A 23,636-nucleotide genomic window follows, 5' to 3' on the forward strand; every position below is an offset into this window, starting at 1 on the left:
TGTCAGACTCCTCCGGTGGTGGCTTCTCTCCTGTATATTCTATGAGAGAGCCGCTGTAGACGCCTTCAGTGGTGGCTTCTCACCTGGATTCTCTATGAGAAACCCGCTGTAGACTCCTCTGGTGGTGGCTTCTCTCCCGGATTCTCTATGAGAGACCCGCTGTAGACTCCTACGGTGGTGGCTTCACTCCCAGATTCTCTCTGAGAAAGCCGCTGTCAGACTCCTCCTGTGGCAGCTTCTCTCCCGGATTCTCTATGAGAGAGCCTCTGTCAGACTCCTCCGGTGGCGGCTTCTTTCCCGGATTCTCTGAGAGTACCGCTGTCAGACTCCTCCAGTGGTGGCTTCACTCCTGGATTTTCTATGAGAGAGTCACTGTCAGACTCCTCCGGAGGCAGCTTCTCTCCTGGATTCTCTATGAGAGAGCCTCTGTCAGACTCCTCAGGTGATGGCTTCTCTCCTGGATTCTCTATGAGAGAGCCCTTGTCAGACTCCTCCGGTGGTTGCTTCTCTCCCGGATTGTCTATGAGTGAGCCGCTGTAGACGCCTTCGGTGGCAGCTTCTCTCCCGGATTCTCTATGAGTTAGGCTCTGTCAGACTCCTCCGGTGGCAGCTTCTCTTCCGGATTCTGTATGAGAGTACCGCTCTCAGACTCCTCCGGTGGTGGCTTCTCTCCCGGATTTTCTATGAGAGAGCCACTGTCAGACTCCTCCGGAGGCGGCTTCTCTCCCGGATTCTCTAGGAGACAGACATATTGATCGTCATTTGGCTTTTCCGAGAAATATAAAATCTATATCAGATAAAGCGAATCCCTGTAATCTGTCATCCAATAGTCCAGAAATGTTGGTAGTTCTGGAGCATTAATTGCCAACATTAAAACTCACTTGGTGTGTTCAGTAATCATATTGTATTGTATAATATACATGTAATTCTTTCTTATCTGGCATCCAATAGTCCAGAAAATATAACATAGCTCTTTCTGGAAAAGCTGAGTAGCAGTAGCTTAGAAATTCTGGCATTCAGTTTCTAAAAAAAAAAATATGACAATCCCTATGGAAGAATTAAATGGAGTCTGTTACCAAGTTTTTGCTGCCCCATCTGAAAGCAGAATGATGTAGGGGCAGAGACCCTGATTCCAGCGGTCTCACTTACTTTACTGGGCGCTGCAGCTTTTATTAAAACCTGTTTTATCTGCTGCAGATCTACCAGTTCTCTGAATGCTGACCTCTATAACCCTGCCCACACCACTGATTGGCCGCTTTGTGTGTATACTGTGCATAAGCAGAAGGCAGCCAATCATTGGTGGGGGCGTGGTTAGACAACCTACCAGCAGGTTTACTAGTCCTCTAATGATAATCTCCTGCTGATAAAACAGTGAACATTTAAAAACTACAGCAAGCAGCCCACTAAGTTATACATCTTTGGAATTAGGGTCTCTTCCTCTACATCGTGCTGCTCTCAGATGAGGTAGCAAAAACCTGGTGATAAATTCCCTTTAATAGAAGGTATGCTGATTTACAAAAATATGGAATCAATATATATATTGTGGCAGGGCTAAGGGTCGTGTAGTCGATGGGAGATATGTGTCTCATAAATGGCTTTTCTCCATAATGTAAGGCATAACAGATATTGCTGTATTATTATTGTGTTGAAGGACCTGTGGTGAGGTCACAGTCATGTGACCAGTCAGCAGCCGGGTTCGTGGGTGTGGCTACACTCTTATAATGTGGCCTGCTCATGAACCAGGCAGCTGTGTGTGAGGGGGTATACACCTCCTGTGTGCGCTGAGGCTCGCGGACTGAGCCTGAAGGAAAGGACATTTTGATGTTACTTTGTCTCCTGCACTGATGGCTGTTTATTTTGGTGATGTGCTTTTTGGTTTATGACGTAATAAACCGCATGAACTTTAAGGGAACCTGCCTCCTGACTGTCTCCCGTCACACCTAAGCGAGTAGAAGCCCTACAATTGGTGCTAGACATGCGGGCAGAGTTCCCAGCAGAGACTTGAGACCGTTGCTGCATGTCCTGGGTAAAGTTTTCAGCGAGGCAGCAAGCTCTACCCGGAATAATGGAGGACCTGCTGAAACACCTGGTCCAGGCCCAGACACAGCAACAGGAGGCCCACAGGCTGTTCTTACAGCAGCTCCAGCAGAGCCAGCAGGAGCAACGGCAGCAGAGCCAGCAGGAGCAACGGCAGCTGATGCATCTTCGGGCAACCGCCATCCAGGAGGGCAGGACGAGCGCCCCAACCCCAAGTCCGGCTGATGCCACCCACGTCACAAAGGCGGTCAGACGCGCATTGCAAAAAATGACCCCTGAGGATGATGTGGAGGCCTTCCTGATGGTGTTTGAGAGGGTGGCTGAGAGGGAAAAACTTCAGCCAGAGCGGTGGGCAGAGGTACTGGCCCCATACCTAACGGCGGAGCCCTAGAAGGCGTACTTTGACCTGACTGTATAGGACGCCAGAGAGTATGCCAAATTAAAAGCGGAAATTCTTGCACGCTTGGGGGTAACAATGACTACCAGGGCACAGCGAGTTCATCGCTGGGCCTATCACCGGGACAAACCACCGCGCTCCCAAATGTTCGACCTGTTGCACCTGGTCCAGAAATGGCTGCAGCCAGACTCGTCTTCCCCGGCACAGATGGTAGATCGAGTGGTCATTAATCGGTTTGTGCATTCTCTGCCGAGACCCCTACAGACTTGGGTTGCCCAGGGTGATCCCCAAAATGCAGATGAACTGGTTGGGCTGGTCGAGAGATACCAGGGGATGGAAGGTTCCATGGGGATGCAGCCTATTCCGTATTGGGTGTCCCAGCAGGTGGCGGAGTCCCAAAAAGGGGTGGCGCGTCCAAGGTCAAAAGGGGCGGGGGAGGCGGTGCGAAAGGTCCCCATGGGTGATATTATTTGCTGGAAGTGTTCCCAGACCACCAAGCAGATGGACTGCAGCATGGGACGCCGTAGTTCATACTACGCATATCCAGCTTGCAGTGTGAATTCAGCACCTAACGAGGGGCCACAAGCATGTCCCGTGAAGGTGAACGGACGAGCAGCAATGGCGCTTCTAGACTCCGGGAGCTTGGTGACCCTTGTGAGGGCCAGTTTTCCTCTCAACATACTCCCGGGTAAAAAGGTTGGCATTCGGTGTTTACATGGCGATGCAAAGGACTACCCTATGGCCAGGGTGAACATTGAAACGGCGCATGGCACCGAGTCGCATGAAGTTGGCGTTGTTCGAGATTTGTTGCATCCTAATTATTGGCCGGGATTTCTGTCTGTTTTGGGATCTGTGGGGGAAGGGTTCTGAGTGTGCTAGCAAGAGCCGGGAACCAATCCACCCCAATGAGGTATTGCCACCACCAGAGGCGGACGGGTTTCCTTTATGTGTCCTTGTTGGGGATGAAGAGGAAGGGTCCCCTGTACCTGATATCCCGGAGTTAGGGGTGGCCGGGGAGAATTTTGGGACTGCCCAACATAGGGACCCCAAGCTGAGGGAAGCCTTTAACAATGTCACCGTCATTAATGGGGTTGCACAAGAGCCGGGAGCAGCCACAAGGTTTCCCTATTTTATGTTGAGTGGGGAATTGTTGTACCGGGTCACGAAAATAAGGGAGGAGGTGGTAGAGCAGTTAATAGTACCAGGCCCCTATAGATGGAAAGTGTTGGACATGACCCATTCACACATCTTGGGGGGACACCTGGGGGTGGAAAAAATGCAGGAACGGATTGTACAGAGGTTCTTTTAGCCTGGGTGTCACCGGGAAATAGCAAACTATTGCAGGTCCTGCCCGACATGTCAGTTAACTGCCCCCACATCTCATTTTCGGAACCCTCTTGTGCCACTGCCCATTATTGAAGTGCCATTTGAGAGAATTGCCATGGACTTGGTCGGTCCCTTCGTTAAATCAGCTCGGGGCCATCAGTATATATTAGTCATCCTGGACTATGCCACACGCTATCCTGAGGCCATTCCCCTGAGAAACTCCTCCGCGAAGAGTATAGCCCGCGGGCTGGTCCATGTGTTTTCCCGGACGGGTTTGCCGAAGGAGATCCTGACCGACCAGGGGACACCTTTTATGAGCAAGGTGATGAGGGAATTGTGCAGAGTCTTGCAAATCTCCCAGTGTACCATCCGCAGTCAGATGGCCTTGTTGAGAGGTTTAACAAGACACTGAAGAGCATGTTGAGAAAGGTCATAGAGAAAGATGGTAGAGACTGGGATTGTCTCTTACCGTATTTACTGTTTTCTATCCGTGAAGTTCCCCAGGCCTCCACGGGGTTCTCGCCCTTCGAGCTTCTGTACGGCCAGCATCCGCAAGGTCTCCTAGATGTAGCCAAGGAAACCTGGGAAGCCGAAGTCACGCCCCACAGAAGCGTCATTGAGCATGTGGCACTGATGCAGCAGAGGGTTGCGAAGGTGATGCCCATTGTTAAAGAACATCTCCACCAGGCACATGAGGCTCAGGCCAGGGTCTACAACCGGTCAGCCAGAGTGAGGCAGTTCAATCCTATCGAAGGCCCAGAAACAGCAGTGCCGGGAGTTACTCCAGAAAAACAGGGACCTGTTCTCAGAGTTACCGGGGTGTACGAAGGTGGTGGAGCATGATGTTCTGACGTATCGTATTCCTGAGGCCCGGCAAGAGGTAATCTCCAAGGAGGTGCAGCGTATGTTGAAACTCGGGGTCATTGAGGAATCCAAGAGCGGCTGATCGAGCCCGATTGTCCTGGTCCCAAAACCTGATGGTGAATGGAGGTTCTGCAACGATTACCGGAAGCTGAATGAGGTCTTCAAGTTCGACGCTTATCTCATGCCACGCGTTGATGATCTCATAGAGAGACTTGGACCTGCCATTTACATAACCACTTTGGATCTGACAAAGGGATACTGGCAGATCCCCATGGCACAGGAAGCCAAGGAGAAGACGGCATTCTCCACACCAGACGGGTGCTTCCAGTATGTCCGGATGCCGTTTGGCCTGCAGGGAGCTCCGGCAACCTTCCAGAGGGCTATGGATAGAATCCTTGCACCTCATAAGCTATACGCTGCCGCGTACCTGGATGATATCGTCATCTTTACCCCGGACTGGGAGTCTCACCTGGAAAAGGTCCAAGCAGTGTTTGACGCTCTAAGGGAGGCGGGGTTTACAATAAACCCAAAAAAGTGTGCCTTGGGTAAGGAGGAAGCCGAAAAAGTGTGCCTTGGGTAAGGAGGAAGCCAAGTACCTTGGATATGTAGTGGGGTGTGGCGAGATCAAACCCCTAATCAATAAAGTGGAGGCAATTCAAACATGGCCGAGACCTCTGTCATAGAAGCAAGTTAATTACAGGAGGTTCATCCCAAACTTAGCCACAATGGCTGCACCTCTTAACTGATCTGCTTAAGGGGACAAAGTCAGTGATGGTCTTCTGGTCCGAAGAAGTAGAGTCAGCCTTCCAAGAAATGAAGGGAGCTCTTTGTAAGCAACCCGTTTTGGTGGCCCCCCTACTTTAAACATGAATTTGTCCTCCAGACAGATGCCTCAGATGTCGGGGTAGGAGCAGTCCTTTCCCAAGAGATACGTGGGGAGGAGCATCCTGTTCTCTACTTGAGTAGGAAGTTGACTTCTTGTGAGAGAAATTACTCAGTTGTAGAGGAGTGTTTGGCCATAAAATGGGCAGTGGATACATTACGGTACTACCTGGTGGGATGGAAGTTTAGATTAATATCCGACCATGCCCCACTCAGTTGGATGAGGGAAACAAAGGGTAAGAATACTAGGGTCACCCGCTTCCATGTAGAGCATAGGGCCGGGAAGCTACATGGGAATGCCGATGCCCTCTCCAGAATCCCTTGCCTGGTAGGTGAAAGTGCCAAGCCCCATGGCTTTAGGCAGAGGGGGGAGGTATGTGGCAGGGCTAAGGGTCATGTAGTCGATGGGAGATATGTGTCTCATAAATGGCTTGTCTCCATAATGTAAGGCATAACAAATATTGCTGTATTATTGTTTTGAAGGACCTGTGGTGAGGTCACAGTCATGTGACCAGTCAGCAGCTAGGTTCGTGGGTGTGGCTACACCCTTATAATGTGGCCTGCTCTTGAACCAGGCAGCTGTGTGTGGGGGGGGTATACACCTCCTGTGTGCACTGAGGCTCGCGGACTGAGCCTGAAGGAAAGGATATGTGATGTTACTTTGTCTCCTGAACTGATGGCTGTTTATTTTGGTGACGTGCTGTTTGGTTTATGACGTAATAAACCGCATGAACTTTAAGGGAACCTGACTGCCTCCCGTCGCACCTAAGCGAGTAGAATCCCTACAATATATATATTAGTGTAAACTGACATAATCTGAGATTTCTAGCACAGTAGTTTGGCATATAGATAATCACCTTATTTCTAGAAATATGATATCAATATCTCTGAAGTAGAAGAAATTAATTTAACTATGACCTATGTGATGCTGTAACCTCTGATTCAGCTAGGTGGCTCTGTGTATGCGCTTGGAGGCATAATTATGATGGTGAATTAGGGACTGGCATTATTGTAAATGGCCGGTATGTGTCGCAGGTTCTCTGCGCTGTAAGCCCAAAATGATATGGTTATGCTGGGATATAGTTCCACAAGTATTTTTTGGGTATTACTTATAAAGTGGGCTTATAGGGTTAGTCAGAGAGCTGGAATTGACTAACCACACATGTACCACCCATCCATGGGGAGTGGTTACAACCATATAATGTGACTGAGGTCTGGTCACATGGGCAGAGTGTGTGTACCTGAATGGTTCAGGGTGCAAGGTCCTGGAAGGTCTGTGTTGGAAGATCCTGGGAGTAGGATCGGATTCCTGGAGCACGTGGTGAGACCTTGGACCTGGAGGCCGGTGTGTTGGGAGATCCTGGGAGTAGGATTGGAGCCCTGAATGGCACCCGGTGAAGCCCTGGACCTGGTGGCCTGGGTGTTGGACGGATGTCCTGAATAGCACCTGGACAGGCCACGTGTGTTTGCGGAGTCTGAATGCACTGCTTTTGGGGGAGCTACCTTCCGTCTGAGGATCTGGACTGTCAGTAGTGCACTGGACACAAGGACAGTGATCCCAGTTTGGCAGCTTCCCCAGGAACCAGGACTGACAGGAGGTCAGTCTGTGGAGCAGGAGCTCCTGTGAGGTAACCCCGGGTATGGGGAAAGAAGTATGTGCACTGGCAAAGGTCAGTTATTGAACTGTGCGGACACCCGGTGACTGGAGAAAGTCAGGTGTGACTAGTGAATGCTTGGTAAAGCTTATGAGATAAAGTAATGGACTATATGTAAGTCGGTGATGTGCAACCTGGCTTACGGCATGGTTTATGGCTCTTAAATAAACCGTATGGACTGTTTTGTGTGAAAAACCCGTGCCTGACTACGTTAGTCCGCTGCCAAGCGAATGTTCCCCAACACACAGTAGGCGCTACGCCACACCTGTCACTGGTCATAAAACACATTTTTTCTTTTTACCCGGTGTAAATGCCGCTGTTCTCCTGAATACGGCATTGCATTTCTTTTGTTCCTGCTCCTCTCTGCTCCTGAGATATGGACTCCTCTTCCCTGTACATAAATTTAGTCTGCTTAGTCAAGTGGGTGTGGTCCCCAACTCTTCCTCTATAGGATTCTGCTTGAGGGCCACACCCACTTGACTTAAGACAAGCGTATTATAGAAAGAATATCTCAGGAATGGAGAGGCGTGGGAACAAACGAAAAACATCGCTGGATTCAGGAGAACAGTGGCTTTTATGTTAATTAAAAAAGATGCATATTTAATGCAAGCGACCAGTCATCTTTATCCCATGATCCAATGATACAGAAATTATAATACTTCTCTTTTTGGAAAGGTGGCAAGTCAACGGAAGTATTGATTGACTCTAGCTTTCCCAGAAATAGGGGATCAATACATAGAATCCAGAATCCAAGAAAAGTTGGGACACTGTAAAAGGTGCAGAAGACAAGAACGCAATGATTTGGAAATCTTTTCCAAGCACCTGTTAGTCACAGTAGAACATAGAGCACAGATCAGAAGGTGGAAGTTAGACTTTTCTCCACTTCGTGAACTTGTAAAAGAAAGTCCCAACAGTACAGAAAACCTGCGCCCCCACTCGACCCCAGGTTGTGTCTGGTATTGCAGTTCAGCCCTGTTCTTTAAAAAAAAAAAAAAAGCTGCAATACCAAACATAACCAGAAGATGGGTGTGGTGCTGTCTGGCCAAGTTTTTCCAAAGTTATGACAGCCTTTTGATTTCAGGTTACAGCTCATATCTGCACAATGTAGAGGGAAATAGGAGTCCGTCATGTTGGTACGGTTAGAGCGATGGTTAGTTGTAGTGACATATTGGCATAAAATACAGTGTTTACCTCTTCTATTCTCCTAACTGGCCCCAAAATTGTTTTTGCCGAACGTTCCCATGTCCTGACAGCTTGCTAATAAAGCTGCACTAGATGAGAGGAGCATCTGCCAGGAGTGATTACGGTTCACGAGTGTGAGTGTGATGACAGGGCTGAAAAAGCCGTCCTGTCCTCCTGACGTCTCCTGTCTCCACCATCGGCCTCCAACACAGAGGAGAAAGGGAAGGCTGCGGTGACGGGGGATAAAGCGGAGTCATGAAATTAGAAGGATAGACGGAGGTTCCGGTAAAACATTTGTGCTTCACAGACCGAGGATGACCTTGATTTCCAGACCGGTCACCAATCTACTGATTCAAACTCAACAGCCTCATAAATGTCGATTTTATTGAGACAGTCCCAAAAACTGGTAGATAAAAGGAGACGGGCTATAAAAATTACGCCAAAAGGAGTGTTTCATTGTGCAAGGCTTTGGATGTAAAATGTTGGAAGGTTTGAGACCCTGATAGATTATAGAAGAGATCATAGAATCCTAGAATGTTAGAGTTGGAAGGGACCTTCAAGGTCAACGGGACCTCCAGGGTCATCTGGTCCAACCCTCTGCTCAATTCTAGACTCACTAAACCATCCCAGACAGATGTCTGTCCAGCCTCTGTTTAAAGACTTCCATTGAAGGAGAACTCACCACCTCTCGTGGCAGCCTGATCCACTCATTCATCACCCTCGCTGTCAAAAAGTTTTTTCTAATATCTAATCTATATCTTCTTCCTTTCAATTTCATTCCATTACTTCTCGTGGCCCAAAGGAGAGATTTCCATAAAACTTGCAGCATTTTACAGTACCAGCAAAGTGAATGACTTTTAAAGGGAATCTGTCAGCATTTTTTTGCTATGTAATCTGAGAGCAGCACGATATATGGGCTGAGACCTTGATTCCACCGATGTGTCACTTATTAAGCTGCGTTTTACTGTTTCAGTTAAAATCAGTGTTTTATCAGCAGGAGATTATCACTAAAGGACTAGGTGTTTGGAGCCTCCTGGTCCAACCCCTCCCTCATCACTGATTAGCAGCTTTCTGTCAATGTACAGTGTACACAGGAAGCCTCCAATCAGTGGTGCGGGCGGAGTTGTACACAGCTCAGCTTTCGAGCTCTGCTGCAGAGAAAATCGTGACTGTTTCAAAATGACAGCATGCAGACCAGTAAGTGATACATCGCTGGAATCAGGGTCTCAGCCTCTACATCATGCTGTCAAATTACTGAGCAAAAACAAAAAAAAGATTACCCTTTAACTTGATCTCATAGGCATGTTGTATTTTTTTTTTATTTTGTTTTTGGCAAGAAACCGCACCATGTTTATTTTTGTTGCAGAAACGCAACTTTTTGCTGAGTACACACCGTCCAGATTTTAGACATGGATTTACAAACCGCAATCCGCATCATTTCTACAACAAAACTCATATTTCCCTATTTATTTGTGCACATTTTTTTTTTTGCAGTATTTAATGCAAAAACTGCCCCAATGACAAAAAAAAATTGTCAGAACATTGTCAGACTAGCGGTTTATTAAACTGCGGATTTCAGGAACGCCATTAAAATGAACGGGTAAAAAACGACCTGAAAAGGCTGGGCTCCCATGTTACTTATTGGGTGGGAATTTTTCCCCTGTGTGTCTCCAGCAGAATCATATAGAATGCAGATTTTGCTGCTGATTTGCAAAGGGTGAAATCCCCACTGATTCTGCTCTAAGAACTGACATACTTCGGATTTAAAAAAAGAAAAATCTAATTTCCCCAAGGATTTTGCATTCCCCCCCCCCCAAAAAAAAAAGTAGCGTGTGGACAACAATCAGTTGAAACTCACCATTTTACCAGTACTGTATAATACTGTGGATTTTACCCATAAAATCTGCACCAAATACGGTATACTACATGTGAACCTGGCCTAATAATTGCCTCTCGCTGTATCCCTACCCATCTTTTATGGAGGGTAAGGATTTACTTAATTCGGATGGAGCGGAGCTGTGAAATACCCGGCACTTTCTTCTGGGCAGAGGATTATATTCAATGAGGCATCTAAATTGCCCTGCCTTCTCCCTTTTGCAAAAAAAAAATGTTTCATCTCAGATGATGATGTAATGGGCAACAGGTGGCTCGGCCCCCGTTTCTGTCTCTGCCTTTGTTTGGGAGTTTTTTGTGTGCTGAATGAAAGGCGCTCCGCTGGTCTAACGGCTCCAATGAGCGGCTCCTCAAGGTCCTTTCAGCTGCCGAGATCCTCTTAAGCTTTTCAAAGTCTCCATGTAGCACATGCAGAGTTCTCTTTTTCAGCGTGAAATAAAGTGCGCCCCCCCCCTCCCCCTTTGCAATGATCAATACTTAGCTAGGGAAAAAATGAAAAGCAAAAATTGCGTCCTTTCACTGTGCTGCGTATCATTTTTTGGCACACGCAGCAGCTCCATCTGGAATTTGCTGTACCGCAGATCGCCGCTCGCAAATGAAGTTTGTTTCAGTTAGAAGCAGAAAATATGTGTTTTAATTAAAAGGCCGAGCCTAGACGCTGCGCAAAATTAAAGTGGCCTTTCGCTGTGACACACGGTGTTAGTATCTGCCGTCAAAATCTGGCGGTCACATACAGGGCAGGTTTGGTAATGGGGTTTATTGTCATTGCAATCATTAACACACATACAGCAGCCACCGTATGCCACTACGATGGATTAGTTTCATTCCACCAGGCCAGCTTTTATCTGAAAGGTAATGAGTCTGAATATCGGTCAAATTATGAAAAAATGTTACTACCTTACCGATATTACCATACTTATTTACGGAAAGGGCTAAGTAGCATCTTTGGTTGTACAGGATGATCACCATGTCCCTTTACGACTTCACATCCAATGATGGTAAATGGAGTTGTGACCTCAACATGAAAGACACAAAACACCAACCCTATGAAAGTTTTGGGTACATGTCACATGCAACCTGGCCATTCTACACTACATTGCAAATGTGCTAAATTGTTAATAGGGCTCTGTAAAAAGCTCTGCTGCTGTGACCTGATGATAGCATAGTATAGGCTTAGGATATATGTGGAATAGGATATCTGCAGGTCACAACACTTGCTCAGAATTCAAAAAGGCAGAATGGAAAAGCAGCGTGAGCAGCCTCTTCTTACCTCATATCCCTGGTATCTGTAGTATTATATCAGATAAACAAAGTGGACAGCAGTGTGAGCAGCCTCTTCTTACCCCAGCACCCCTGGTACCTCTAGTATTAGATCAGATAGACAGGGTAGACAGCAGTGTGAACAGTCTCTTACCTCTCCATCCCCAATATCTCCAGTATTATATCAGATAGACAGGGTAGACAGCAGTGTGAACAGTCTCTTACCTCTCCACCCCCAATATCTCTTACCTCAGCAACCCTGATATCTCCAGTATTAGATCAGATAGACAGGGTAGACAGCAGTGTGAGGAGCCTATTTTTACATCAGCACTGCTCTTATCTTCAGTATTAGATCAAATAAACAGTATGGACAGCAGTAAGAGCAGCCTCTTCTTACCTCAGCAACCCTGATATCTCCAGTATTAGATCAGATACAGAGTGGACAGCTGTGTGAGCAGCCTCTTCTTACCTCAGCACCCCTGGTATCTCCAATGTTACATCAGTTTGACAGGGTGGACAGCAGTGTGAGCAGCCCCTTCTTAGTAACTGTGGTATTTCCACTATAAGATCAGATAGACATGGTAGACAGCCGTGTGGGCAGTCTCTTCTTACCACAGCACTTCTCTTGTCTTCAATACTCTATCAGATAGACAAGATGGACAGCAGTATTAGATCCAACAGACAGGTTGGACAGCAGTGTGAGTAGCCTCTTCTTACCTCAGCACCTCTTGGTAACTTCAGTGTTACATCAGATAGGGTGGACAGCAGTGTGAGTAGCCTCTTCTTAACTCAGCACCCCTGGTATCTCCAGCGTTTCATCAGATAGACAGAGTGTATAGCAGTGTGAGCAGCCTCTTCTTATCTCATCTCCCCTGGTATCTCCAGTATTATATCAGATAAACAGGGTGGACAGCAGAATGAGCAACTTCTTCTTACCTCAGCACTACTCTAATCTCTAGTATTAAATCAGATAATATTACCTCAGCATCCTCAGTATCTTCAGTATTAGATCAGATAGGCAGAGTGGACAGCAGTGTGAGCAGCCTCTTCTTACCTCAACACTCATCTTATCTCTTGTACTAAATCACATAGACAGGCTGGACAGCAGTGAAAGCAGCCCCTTCTTACCTCAGCACCTCTAGTATGTTCAATATTAGATCAGATAGGCAGGGTGGACAGCAATATGAGCAGCCTCTTCTTACCTCAGCACCCTTGTTATCTCCAGTGTTACATCAGATAAACAGGGAGGACAGCAGTGTCAGTGGCCTCTTCTCACCTCAACACCCCTGGTATCTCCAGTATTAGATCAGACATGGTGTAGAGCAGTGTGAGCAGGCTTCTCTTCAGCACCCTGGTATCTCCAGTATTAGATCAGATAGACAGGGTTGACTGCAGTGTGAGCAGCCTCTTCTTACCTCAGCACCCCTGGTATCTCCAGTGTTACATCAGATAGACAGGGTGGACAGCAGTGTGAGCAGCCTCTTCTTACCTCAGCATCCCTGTTATCTCCCGTGTTACATCAGATAAACAGGGTGGACAGCAGTGTGAGCAGCATCTTCTTACCTCAGCATCCCTGGTATCTACAGTGTTACATCAGATAGATAGGGTGGACAGCAGCACGAGCAGCCTCTTCTTACCTCAGCATCCCTGTTATCTCCAGTGTTACATCAGATAAACAAGGTGGACATCAGTGTGAGCAGCCTCTTCTTACCTCAGCACCACTGGTTTCTCCAGTGTTACATCAGATAGACAGGGTGGATAGCAGTGTGATTGGCCTGTTCTTACCTCAGCACCCCTAAAAAAAATCCATTCCTATTGGCCTGTGTGGGTTTTTCTACCCTTTAAACATCAGGTTACTATTTGTTACTGCAGAAGTATGTTCCATCACATATAATACAAGATACCATTAGGGCAAATTTCACAGATTTAATCATAGGAGCAAAAGATGTAGTCATAGGGGCGCCGGCGCAATAATACTTACACTGCTAATATCTCAGCAGAGAAATAAGATTTTTCTAATATTTTTATGTAGATCTTCCAGTACTTCTCTGGTATTCCCACGTGTGATTCTCCGTTATTAACCATTTTGTTCTTTCCTACCACGTTTAGTCACAGAGAGAGTCTGAGTTTGTGAATTATTAAGATTAAGCCGCTGCAGCCGGTACATTAACTCCTGACAGTTATGTTTTTCGTTTATTGCTGGGATATTGCTTGGACAGTTTGCCCCCTGGTTACTCTGAGCATTTCAGAATAGATTATTGTCTACGAAGCCGAATACTTTGCACAATTTACTTTATTTTTGCTTTTGCTTGAAACCAATATTAGATACTTGTGTAAATGAATTTTTTTATTTTACTCTATATTTATAGCGCCCTCATATTCCGCAGCACTTTACAAATATTGTCATCACTGTCCCCATTGGGGCTTACAATCTCAGTTCCTTAGTATGTCTTTGGAATGTGGAAGGAAATCCGGAATATAAATCCAAATCTATTAAAGTGCCAAGTTGGTAAAACTCAGAGGCATAGCCTTAGGTGTACAGATTTTGGTTGAGAAAATATTCAGTAAAATTCACCCCCATTTTTGAAGACTAGACCCATCTACACATTCCTCCCTTGCCTTAAAGTGTCATTGTAACATGAATGCGAATCAGCCCTGCAAACTACATCATTGAGACACATGAAAATGATCCTAACTGGAATTATCAATTTGCAGTACATACATTAGATCTTTATGTGTAATAAATATATCATGTGCTCATACTGAGAAAGGAAAAGAGGTTCAGCTCAATGAATAATAACATAGAAGCATACAGAAAAGAAATGCAAAGAAAAACCGAGGAGTAGAAAAATAAAATATATTTTTATGAATCATTTATATAAAAAAATGTGTAGAAAGTACTGTAGACTAGGGTGATGACAATGGGTGACCAAAAAATTGGCACCACAATACAATAAGGCAACAAGTAGTATATATACTAGAAAATGCAAAACAAAAAATATGTAATAAATTACAAAACAAGACATCAGAAAAAAAGCTACAAACCCATTTTTAATAAAAATTGTGTTTTTTTTTTTAATTGTTTTATGTTAAGAACTTCAAGCCACCTGTCCCTCTGTGCCTCTAGATTGCATCTCTCAAGAGGCTGAACCTAAATCCTTTACCACTCACACACTCACTGTCTGCTCACTCTACCTGCAAAGCACCATCCTGAGACTTTCACATAGTCTCAAGATGGATACATTTCTGCCACCCCTTTCTATCATTCCGCTCACTTACCTAGCATGTGCTATCTTGACACTCTCCTGCAATCAGTAATATGTCCTGTTACTGACAGTGGTTCCACCCAGGATCAGTGTACTGTAGGACAGCCATCAGTCAAATACACCATTCTCTCTGATCACAGCCATTAGTTGATTAGATTCCTTGTTGTCTTTGTGGCCTGCACTGCTTCTGTTCTTCCTCCCTGGGCACATCCCTAGATATTATAAACTTACATAAACCATGATAATTGACAACAGTCACGAATAGGATTGTGATGGATCTAGTTAGACATGGCAGTATGACCCAGCGATCACTTGATCATCTCTTCTGTCTCCAGTGCAACCACGCCATTTAGAGCCATTTCGGAGTCAGAAACCATAAAATGCCGGAAACTTGACCCATGACTACACCACCTTCCATACATCCTAATAATACCCCCTAGTGACAGTCATAAAAGAGAGGGGTTAAATGGTGCCGCATTTAGCTCCAGTCTGAATGATGGCCATTATGCTTTGCATGAATCCAAGAGTCTTAGAGCCGTGATATAAATGACTTAGACTGGTTTCACACTAGCGTTTTTTAGCGCAGCGCATTATGCGCATGCGCAATGCGCCCCTATGTTTAACATGGGTGCGCATTGTCTAGCGTTTGTATGTGTTTTTGTGCGCATTCGTTTTTTTGCAGTGTGCGCCTATGCGCGCCGGTCGCACCCTGTTGCATTTTTTGTGCGCCCAACCTGCCTCAAAAAAATGCATGCGCACGAAAGGCGCAAAAAAAATCACATTACAGTCTATGGGAACGCTGGCGTGCGCATGGACATGTGCACGTCAGCGTTTAAAATCGCATGCGTTTTAAGAGTCAAACTGGTTAAAACGCATGCGCATAACATAAGCAAACGCATGCAAAACGATGCGTTTTCTGTATGTGTTTGGACTGCGCACGCAGCGCAAAAAAACGCTAGTGTGAAAGTAGCCTTAATGACAAATATTCCAACCCTTCTGGTGAAGATTATAGAAGAAACTGAAATGTTGTCTCCTTTTCTTTACTTCAGGTCTCATTACCACGACATCAAGAAAGTTGGATCGCGAACAACAAGCAGAGCATTTTCTTGAGGTAATGGCTGAATGATAGTGAGAGTTTATTCTAAGTTTTGTCATTCGTGCTGTAGTCAATGCCAGGTAATAAAATGTCTTCTCATTGGGAAGCGTTTGACCATTAATAAATAATGTCCGAGTAATATAAGACGGCAATGTTAATGTTTTTATTTTATCAGTCTGACTACTAATAATCTGGTCCGGATGTCATTGATGTTCTCGGACTCTTTCAGATCTACTCGATAGATCTAGAGGGTCTAATGTAGATTTTAATGCCACCGGTACTTCTCCATTTGGTCCGTGCAAGGTCATAGTGGCCAGTATTGTACTTGTATTAGCTTCCTCTTATGATTTACCATATAGTGCCCCAATAATTCAATTATATAGTTCTCAAGAAAAGTTGCCAACACGTCACTGTTTATTAGTTTGCATCCCATAGTGTTGGACTAATGCCATATCTACTCATCCATGTGTCAGAGAGCGGACCATGATGCACAGACCGACCACAGGTCTTCTGAGATCCTCATAGACATATGTGAGGCTGTCATGTTCAGGTCAGGAAACCTGTGGAAGTCTATGCATCACGGTCTGTAATCAGACATTGACACACGGATGTGTGAGTGTTGGGTTTGCAAGTGCAAGATCGGTCTGATTGAGCCACCATGGGTAATCACACTTCCGTAAGGACAACCATGAGTACATTCCTAAAACCTTAGGGTTTCATTGTAGATGTTGATAATCCAGCTATGGGTCTACGTAGTTTCCACCATAGTTTAATGGATCAACATCACAAACTTGAGAAATAAGATGTCAGGGACCATGAATGGTGGCCTACTGTACTGCCTTTCCAGGCCACTGATCCACATGAAGTTAAGTCATATATCATTGTTTCCTCCTTCCAGTGAGTTGAAGAGGGTTATCATGGTAGGAAAGTCTGAAAATATTCTTTTCACCCCCTCTCTCGCTATAATTTTGTACATTAGAAGTGTTTCTTGTCTCATTAAAATATCTATGCCCATTAGCACCACCAAGAAGACTACAGCATGTTGACATTTTCTCATCAACATGTAGAAGAACTTTGTAGAAAAAAATTGTTGTGCTATTTTTTTTTTAGCCCAAATTCAAAGAGCAGCCTATAACATTGGTGACTCCAGTCCCCCTCCACTACCCTTACTATTAATGGGCTTGTCTAGTTTATAAACGCCTTTTTTATGTAGGAGTCTTCTGTAGTCCGGATTCTCATCCATTTCTACCTCCAAGGCAGGTGCAATTTTGTATTTTTAGGAGCTCTTGGACTGCAAAGGGCCCATATGTTCTTGCCTTTTTCTGTCTGTGTCCACCAGTGGTCAGGTCAGTAGGGTGACTTTATATTTCAGTGCTTCCATACTTATTAAATTCAATAGTTATTTTCTAATTTTTTATTGGACCGTCGTAGACTCCAGACTAGGTGTGACTGTAAGCTCCAAAACGTCATAGCTACACAACCGATATCAGTGTATATTCACCAACGAGCTTCCTCTACTTGAAAAGGAAATCGTATCATAGTAGGAACTTAAGGGCACAAGATGGTCTGACCCTCGTTCCTACACGGTGGCGAAAAATTGTGCGCATTTCTTTCTCTGTAAGGAAACCGGCCTACACTGTTAGCAACCGAAGGAAAAGTGCCAACCAGAGGGCCGTCATGCTGCCTTTCTCTCCTGTTTGGGTACGACCATGTATACGACTCTTTACTCCACAGGTTATTACACCTGGTGTTATTTAGTTTGGAAAATAGAAGGCTTAGGGGTGATCTTATTACAATGTATAAATATATGCGGGGACAGTACAAAGACCTTTCTAATGATCTTTTTACTCTTAGACCTGTGATGGGGACAAGGGGGCATCCTCTACGTCTGGAGGAAAGAAGGTTTAAGCATACTCACAGACGTGGATTCTTTACTGTAAGAGCAGTGAGACTATGGAACTCTCTGCCATATGATGTTGTAATGAGTGATTCCCTACTAAAATTTAAAGGGAACCTGTCACCCCCCCCCCCCCTGGCGTTTTTAAGTAAAAGAGCCACCTTGTGCAGCACTAATGCTGCATTCTGTCAAGGTGGCTCTTTTATTTAGGGTACCTTCCGCTACAGAAATAATAGTTTATAAAATTGCCTGAGATTACCAGCCCCGCAGTGTGAATAAAACATAAGTGACTGCGGGGTGGGATCTCTGGTCGCGCATCCACGCAGGCGCGATAGGAAGGCCAGGAAGTCAGGAGAGAGGACGGGCAGCGGTAACTGCGCATGCCCAAGAATAAATAGTACAGCGCAGGCGCCAGAATTTGAAAAGAACGATGTGGAGGCAGAGACAAAAATGCAGGAAGACATGAGTGACAGATGTGAGGCGTGTCTGTCAGAGGGGGAAAGACCTGCCCCCCTGTCAAATATCAGGTATGTCTGACCAATTTTATAAATGAATATTTCTGCGGTGGAAGGTACCCTAAATAAAAGAGCCACCTTGACAGAATGCATCATTAGTGCTGCACAAAGTGGCTTTTTTACTTAAAAATGCCAGAGGGGGGTGACAGGTTCCCTTTAAGAAGGGACTGGATGCCTTTCTTGTAAAGTATAATATTACAGGGTATATACACTAGTTTCCTTAATATTGCGTTGATCCAGGGAGCTAGTCTGATTGCCGTATGTGGAGTCGGGAAGGAATTTTTTTCCCCAATGTGAAGCTTACTGTTTGCCACATGGGTTTTTTTTTGCCTTCCTCTGGATCAACATGTTAGGGCAAGTTAGGATAGGATATGGGTTGAACTAGATGGACTTAAAGTCTTCCTTCAACCTTAATAATTATGTTACAGTCAGATGGTATCGCTGGCAACTGTTTACCAGGATTATACCAGATTTTCATAAACAATTTTGGCAAAATCAAACACGCACCTGTCTTAAATGGGAAGTGGTTAACTTAACCCCAACCCTAAAGTGGGTGTTATCACCTAGGCTTGGGCGGTCCAGGGGCCGGTCTTAAACATCCTTATTTTAGGACTGGTGGCGGGATGTTGTTCTTTATTGTTTTCTTTTCAGTTCTGAAATATAAGAAAGGGATGATTAAAAATAAACCATGGGAATACTTGCTTTGTTATTTAGGGCAACGATTCTAGCTGTCGTTTGCACTTGTCATTAATCCTGTTTGTTTATTTAAAGAAGAATTCGGCACTCTCAAATATATGATGCAAAAAAAATCAAAGATTCAGATTTTATTAATTATCCACTGTAGACAAAAAACGTTGCCGTTTCGGCCAATACTTAGGCCTTCATCAGAAATATTGTCTTCAGTGTTTCTGCGCACCAGTACGCAACGCTACTTGCTCTATCTTGATCTTGTGGTCCATGAACACTGAGGACAATAGTTCTGATGAAGGCCTAAGTATTGGCCGAAACGTCAACGTTTTTTGTCTACAGTGGATAATTAATAAAATCTGAATCTTTGATTTTTTGCATCTTATATTTGGGAGTGCCGAATTCTACTTTAAATATTTTGGAGTGGTATCCTATTCGTGCACCCCATTATAACGGAGTGTCACGCAACCTTTTTCTACCTCATTAATCCTGTTTGTTCCGCCATGCAATGATATTGATTTAGTAATAAGTGCAGGAAAGATGTATATCTTTGTACCATGTTAGCCAGTAGATAGAAAAACATTCAGAATTGAGAGTCCTCAGTGGTTGATAAGTGCAGTCACTTGATCACTGGGTTCTTTCTTTTTTCATGACTTTTTATGCAGTTTCACAATAGGAAATAATTTTTTTTTTTTGGACGTCACTTATCCTTCGACCTATATCAAATGCAGTTGTTTCTAAGATGTGAAATCCAGGTTGACATCTGGTGTCAGCCTCCCGTGGTTTATGTCTGATCCTGGGTTTGATAAGTTCATGTTTTGTCATAAAATGAAATGGTGCTTATAGACTAACTGTCTGCATCTCGTGCTGTAATGTAAAGGGAGCACTGGCATTAATAAAATGATTGGCGCAAGTGAGTAACGGATCCAAACAGGAAACTGCACCCCCTTTATGTGATATTGAAATAAAACTGAAAATTGTAGCGTAGCTTGGCCAGAGATATTTGCATAGATAACACAATTCATGTCAATGTTATGTGCAACATTTAGCCCTAGTCATGGTGTTAAGGCTGCAGGCGTAGCAGTAGGGTGTGCAGAGGAAGCAATTGCACCCAGATGCTCGTGCCTAATGGGAGAGAGTGTAGTTGCAATCTGGATTTGGTGCCTAGAAGTATGGTGTATAAAAGTAGTAGTTGTACCCAGGCCATGGTGCCTAACAGGAGAGTGTATAAAAGTAGTAGTTGCACCCTGACCCTGGTGCCTAGCAGCAGGGCTGTGGAGTCGGTAAGCCAAACCTGCGACTCTGACTCCTCAATTTCCCTTACACCGACTCCACGACTCCGACTCAGACTCCCACATATATTGCTTATACTTAAGTGAAAAATGTATTGTAGTACAGTGTGAACATCAGACATTTAATCATTTTTATGATACAATAATCTAGATATTTAGATAGAACATAATATTTATTGGAATACAACTTTAGAACACAAAAAACTGTAATAAATTGTAAATATGTAATACACTATGTAATATCGATTACATACAGTTGTGGCCAAAAGTATTGACACCCCTGCAATTTTGTCAGACAATACTCAGTTTCTTCCTGAAAATGATTGCAAACCCAAATTCTTTGGTATTATTATCTTCATTTAATTTGTCTTAAATGAAAAAACACAAAAAGAATTGTCCTAAAGCCAAATTGGATATAATTCCACACCAAACATAAAAAAGAGGGTGGACAAAAGTATTGGCACTGTTCAGAAAATCATGTGATGCTTCTCTAATTTGTGTAATTAACAGCACCTGTAACTTACCTGTGGCACCTAACAGGTGTTGGCAATAACTAAATCACACTTGCAGCCAGTTGACATGGATTAAAGTTGACTCAACCTCTGTCCTGTGTCCTTGTGTGTACCACATTGAGCATGGAGAAAAGAAAGAAGACCAAAGAACTGTCTGAGGACTTGAGAAACCAAATTGTGAGGAAGCATGAGCAATCTCAAGTCCATCTCCAAAGACCTGAATGTTCCTGTGTCTACCGTGCGCAGTGTCATCAAGAAGTTTAAAGCCCATGGCACTGTGGCTAACCTCCCTAGATGTGGACAGAAAAGAAAAATTGACAAGAGATTTCAACGCAAGATTGTGCGGATGTTGGATAAAGAACCTCGACTAACATCCAAACAAGTTCAAGCTGCCCTGCAGTCCGAGGGTACAACAGTGTCAACCCGTACTATCCGTCGGCGTCTGAATGAAAAGGGACTGTATGGTAGGAGACCCAGGAAGACCCCACTTCTTACCCCGAGACATAAAAAAGCCAGACTGGAGTTTGCAAAAACTTACATGAAAAAGCCTAAAAAAACGTTTTGGAAGAATGTTCTCTGGTCAGATGAGACAAAAGTAGAGCTTTTTGGGCAAAGGCATCAACATAGAGTTTACAGGAGAAAAAAAGAGGCATTCAAAGAAAAGAACACGGTCCCTACAGTCAAACATGGCAGAGGTTCCCTGATGTTTTGGGGTTGCTTTGCTGCCTCTGGCACTGGACTGCTTGACCGTGTGCATGGCATTATGAAGTCTGAAGACTACCAACAAATTTTGCAGTATGATGTAGGGCCCAGTGTGAGAAAGCTGGGTCTCCCTCAGAGGTCATGGGTCTTCCAGCAGGACAATGACCCAAAACACACTTCAAAAAGCACTAGAAAATGGTTTGAGAGAAAGCACTGGAGACTTCTAAGGTGGCCAGCAATGAGTCCAGACCTGAATCCCATAGAACACCTGTGGAGAGATCTAAAAATGGTAGTTTGAAGAAGGCACCCTTCAAATATCAGGGACCTGGAGCAATTTGCCAAAGAGGAATGGTCTAAAATTCCAGCAGAGCATTGTAAGAAACTCATTGATGGTTACCGGAAGCTGTTGGTCGCAGTTATTTTGGCTAAAGGTTGTGCAACCAAGTATTAGGCTGAGGGTGCCAATACTTTTGTCTGGCCCATTTTTGGAGTTTTGTGTGAACTGATCAACGTTTTGCTTTTTGCTTCATTCTCTTTTGTGTTTTTTTCATTTAAGACAAATTAAATGAAGATAATAATACCAAACCGAAGAATTTGTGTTCACAATCATTTTCAGGAAGAAACTGAGTATTATCTGCCAGAATTGCAGGGGTGTCAATACTTTTGGCCACAACTGTATATATATTGTGTGTGTATATGTGTGTGTGTGTGTGTGTATATATATATATATATATATATATATATATATATATATATATATTCACTATGTAATAAACTATGTAAGTGGCAAAAAAAAGTTTTCAACAAAAACATACTAAATAACATTTGTGCAGTCTATGAATTTGTTTTAAGAAATAGAATTGCCTCCATCAGATCCTCCTTCATAGATGACCTCAAATCTGACCTAATAATTTTAAGGCCAGAGAACAACCTCTCTACACTAACTTTGTTTGGAGGCAAAGCCGTAACCACATGGGCAACATCTCTTAACAATTTCCAGGTATAAATTAATTGCCTCGTGCACAGTAAGTTTTGATGAAAGGTTGAATTTTTCTATTTGAGAGTAAGTGAAACATTTTGCTGAAATATGGTCAATCTGCTTGCTATAGGAGACGGAGTGAAATCTTTTTCCTTGCGGCAATGCTTTGCCTGCTCCATGTCATCCAAATACTTGTCAAAGTCAAACGCCTCATCTGATGAGGATGAAGATATGGCAGCAGAAGCACTGTCAGGACCCGAGTCCTCTTGCACCTGGCAGTCCTCCTGTAGGCCACTCATCCTAACTGCTACCTCAGTCAGAGCTTCTTTTCCTTTAGTAAGCTGTTGATCATCAAGCAATATACGATGACTTGGGTCCACATAAACAGCTGCCAGAAAAATTTTATTTGCCAGTAGCTGTGTCTCTCTGCGTTTCATTGAAGCAGAAATGCCATCTGCGATTAAACCTCCTCTTTGGGACAGGCAAAATAGCAAGTTCTTCCACTCCCTTATGAAAATGCCAGGAGTTAAATCCTCAACGGTTTTAGTTCAAGCAATCGCTCAATCATTAAATAAGTGCTGCCCCACCGAGTGGCTTGATTGACAATTGCCCCTTTCCCAGCACGTCTCTTCAAGATGGAATCAATTTTAAGGGTTCTGGAGGCAATAAACAATTTCCTCACTTTTCCAATCAGAGTTCCAGCATGTCCCTCTTGCAGACTATCTCTTATTGCCAGCTGCAGCGTGTGCACAGCACAGCGCATGTGATGAATATGAAAGTGTTTTGAAGCAGCTTCAACAAGATCATCTATTTCTAAAGTATAATTTTGCTGTTCTTCTGTTGCAATATCTGTTTGTTCCTCAGTTACATGAACAGCACTGTGGCCTTCCATCTCAAACACACTGAATCCTAAATTTTCTTCTAGCTGTTGGTCATTACTCTCATTCATTAGTTTAATTGTACTTATCATGTTTGAAGCATTGTCCGTTACAATAGCAAGAACCTGTTCCTGTGTGAATGTAGCCTTAGATCAGGAATAGGACATTTCATAACTTTCCCAAATTCCTATGAAAAAATATTCAGCATATTCTGCATTGAACTACTGTACCCAATTTATTATATATTTTAGGAGTCGGAGTCGGTCCATTTTATACCGACTCCACCAAAATGAGCACCGACTCTGACTCCACGACT

General features: G+C 44.2%; 1 protein-coding gene across 6 annotated transcripts in view; it reads left to right on the forward strand.

The window, feature by feature from the left end:
• FAT3 (FAT atypical cadherin 3) overlaps positions 1-23,636 on the forward strand; it is a 745,842-nt gene that overhangs the window by 440,448 nt on the left and 281,758 nt on the right. For all 6 annotated transcript variants that reach the window (XM_073569283.1, XM_073569280.1, XM_073569281.1 and 3 more), the window contains one exon: positions 15,812-15,873. In XM_073569283.1, coding sequence (XP_073425384.1) covers positions 15,812-15,873 — 62 coding nt within the window. The remainder of the gene's footprint in view (positions 1-15,811; positions 15,874-23,636) is intronic.

This window comes from Dendrobates tinctorius, unplaced genomic scaffold (genome assembly GCF_039654945.1).
Source record: "Dendrobates tinctorius isolate UK_male_01 unplaced genomic scaffold, ASM3965494v1 ptg000023l, whole genome shotgun sequence".
Taxonomy (NCBI): Eukaryota; Metazoa; Chordata; class Amphibia; order Anura; family Dendrobatidae; genus Dendrobates; species Dendrobates tinctorius.